This window comes from Anarrhichthys ocellatus, unplaced genomic scaffold (genome assembly GCF_004355925.1).
Source record: "Anarrhichthys ocellatus isolate YVR2014 unplaced genomic scaffold, GSC_Weel_1.0 scaffold337, whole genome shotgun sequence".
NCBI lineage: Eukaryota > Metazoa > Chordata > Actinopteri > Perciformes > Anarhichadidae > Anarrhichthys > Anarrhichthys ocellatus.
In genome coordinates, this window is record NW_022280331.1 from 7,911 (window position 1) to 10,972 (window position 3,062).

The window sequence follows — 3,062 nt, forward strand, 5'->3', positions numbered from 1 at the left end:
GTCGGTCATCTGTTTCTTCACCACACAACATTGCAGACACACTTTCCACTCACTTCTTATGTTGCCTTTAATTTAATAAAAATGTTAATTATAACTTTGTCATGGCCGTTCCACCACATCCTCAGGGCCTCAATGAGAGAAGCATCACAGTATGAAGAAAAATTGTCCTCAACATCAGAGAAAATAAGACTTTTCTTAAAAAGCAGAAAAGGTTTCATGTCCATAAATATTTCTGGAACTTTTTAAATAATTAAAAACACTTAATAACTACAGAAAGTTGTATACGAGTAGTTTTATTTGTGAATAAACAGTCCAACATCACAATAGAGCTGCAATCCTTAAACAGAATACAAATGAAAATACCAAAGAGAAAACTACACATGTGAACAGTTTCAGTACTTCAGGTGTTTTTTTAACCTGGAAGCATTTTGTAAAAATGTGAAAAAAAAAAAAAAAAAAAGTTTGTTCAAACACAACAAACTGTGTGTGACCAGGACTCCTCTCCTGCATGCTTATTGGCCGAGAGAGCTGTCAATCAGCTGACAGGCGACTCATTTTTAAATATTAAAACAATAACATGTTGTAAACATCATTTCAATCTGTCTGATGAACCTTAATAATCTAGATGTTATTCTAACACGATGTCTGCAGGGTGGAGGACTAACATTAAAAAAAGCGTTTCAAGTTTCTCTTGTTGACTACGTTACAGAACCGTCTGCATGTTTTCTGTTTGGATTCATTCAGTTACCAAAGCAGAACATCATTAACAACTGGGGTTACATTGGTAACCACACTCACTCTCCGCCATCTTGGATCAATACTCACAATATTCAGTGAAACAACGTCCACATTTTACAGAAACAAGTGATGTCATACAGCCTGAAAAAAAAAGGGCATGCGAGGAGAAAAGAAAAATGAATTCACATCGACACAAAAAAACGTGGAAATTGCCCCCCCCCCCCCCTCTACTTGTGTCCCTTACTGGTCTTGAAAGACACCTGCAGGACTTTATCTCCCAGTCGGTACCCGTTCAGGCTGTGGATCGCCATGGCAGCCTCCTCGTAGTTCGTCATGGTGACGAACCCGAAGCCTTTGCACTTGTTGGTGTTGAAATCTCGGATCACTTTCACGTTGACGACGGCGCCGAATGGCCCGAACATCTGCCACAGGATGGCCTCGTCTGCATCCTGACCCAGATTATAGATGAAGATACACCAACCACCAGAAGGGCTGCCAGAGACTCCACCTCCTCCGCCCATGTGGTCCACGCTCATCGGAGAAAACCTGGAACAAAACAGGAAGTATGATTAACATTGAACCTGGTTAGTAATCCGATTACTTTGGTCAGAAAACAGACAGGTGAGCGTACCTGAACCTCTGGGCCTGGTGATGCACCGGACCTCCGAAGCGCCGTGATTGGCCGTGGTACATCTGTGACATCATCTGAGAGTTCCTGGCCTGATTGGGGTTGGCGGCGAACTTGACTGTGATTGGCTCCGAGCTTCCCGGGGGGGTGTGTCCATTCAGGTGTTTGACGGCGTCCTCGGCCTCAGACCTCTTATCGAAGCGGATGAAGGCCACGCCCCTTGACAGACCTGGACAGCCAATAAGATCATGAGGTAAGATATATATATAGGAGCAGTGAAGGAACGTGATCGAGCTCATGACTGATTACCGAGCTCGTTACCGGAGGCCTGGTCCACCAGCACTCTGGAGTTGATGATGTGTCCAAAGCGAGTGAACATGTCTTCCAAGTCCTGCTGACTCAGCGTCCTCGGCAGGCCGCTAATGTACAAGTTAGCATCTTTGATCATGTCGGAACTCGGACGCGCAAACGAAACCTGCAGTGAGGAAACAGGAAGTGTTTCAGTCTGTCGTCTTCACAACGAGAGAATAAAGAATCAAATAAAAAACACTGGACAACAATAAATACAGTTACATCCAGTCTTTAAATAAAATCCAGAGATATTTTAAATACGTCTATATTCAATATAAAAACAAAAATAAATAAAAACATTAATCCAGATTTCTCCCAAATCCAATACAAACAAAAAGACAAAAAGAAAGCATCCAAAAAGATCATTAGGCACTTTTGTCAAAATAAAACCATAAATTTATGCAAAGAAAACTTGCACATTGTCACACTGAACTGAAGAAATTCACAGATTCAGTGTCAACATGTGCCGATATAAAAAATACAGGGTTAGAATAATAAGTCAGAGAAACAAACAGCAGTGTTTTAAAAAATACCTTCAACCGTCACAGTTTGCAGGAGAGAAAGCAACAACAGCCTCTACTGTCCAGGAACATAAGAGAAAATAAAGAGCACCTGTTGCACATTACCTTGATAGTTTTAGACTGTAGCCTCAGGCCATTGAGGGTACTGATAGCCCTCTCTGCATCATTAGGGTTAACAAAGTTAACAAAGCCGTAACCTAAACTGTGGCCTAGAGAAACACAAAGGAAAACAACAAAATAAAAGAATAAAACTCTGTGGATATTCAAAAATAGACAAGAAATCAGTTGAAAACTCTCCATACAGTGTTTGAAAAGTGTGGACGCCACGTTCTTCTTAACAAACCCAGAAAACCTAGAACGAACACTAAAAAGTTTAGTCAGAGTGAGACCTCCTGTCCAAACATTCAAGTGACCAATCAGGGCGCAGCATCACTTTGTGACTCTGGTGGTGAGATCCTCATGTTTGTAGAGTGGTTTATGGTTTAGGGCAGGGGTATTCAAGTCAATTTACAAAAGGTCCAGATTGAGAAAATCTCCTCGGGCAAAGGTCTGGAACATTACAATAATATCTAACTTGCGCTATTTAGTGCCGTGTATGTATATCTATATATCTAGATAGATATAGATATTCAAGAAGCCTAGTAGTAGCAATGTCTCTGCGTCGTCAACTGTCAAATCAAATAAAGAAAGTAAACATCAATTATATTTTAACAATTATTCTGTTTTCAAATTTAACTGGATGGATTATAAATAATCCATAGAAATACATAAATAAATGTTCTTCTCATTTGAAGTGAAATAAGAGCTGCATTAAAGAATAACTG

General features: G+C 40.4%; 1 protein-coding gene across 3 annotated transcripts; it reads right to left on the reverse strand.

Moving 5' to 3' along the window:
• Positions 1-277: 277 nt before the first annotated feature.
• Positions 278-2,822, reverse strand: LOC116401304 (ELAV-like protein 1). 3 transcript variants are annotated; one of them, XM_031879644.1, is made up of 4 exons: positions 2,344-2,822; positions 1,688-1,841; positions 1,370-1,595; positions 278-1,284 (listed from the first exon to the last, which is right to left on the reverse strand). In XM_031879644.1, exons 1-4 carry the CDS (start codon positions 2,536-2,538, stop codon positions 966-968), a joined length of 894 nt encoding a protein of 297 aa, XP_031735504.1. In that variant the 5' UTR covers positions 2,539-2,822; the 3' UTR covers positions 278-965. The 3 variants fall into 3 exon arrangements, with proteins under 3 accessions (XP_031735504.1, XP_031735503.1, XP_031735505.1); XM_031879643.1 differs by having other exon boundaries at positions 1,676-1,841; XM_031879645.1 differs by having other exon boundaries at positions 1,676-2,435.
• Positions 2,823-3,062: the final 240 nt, after the last annotated feature.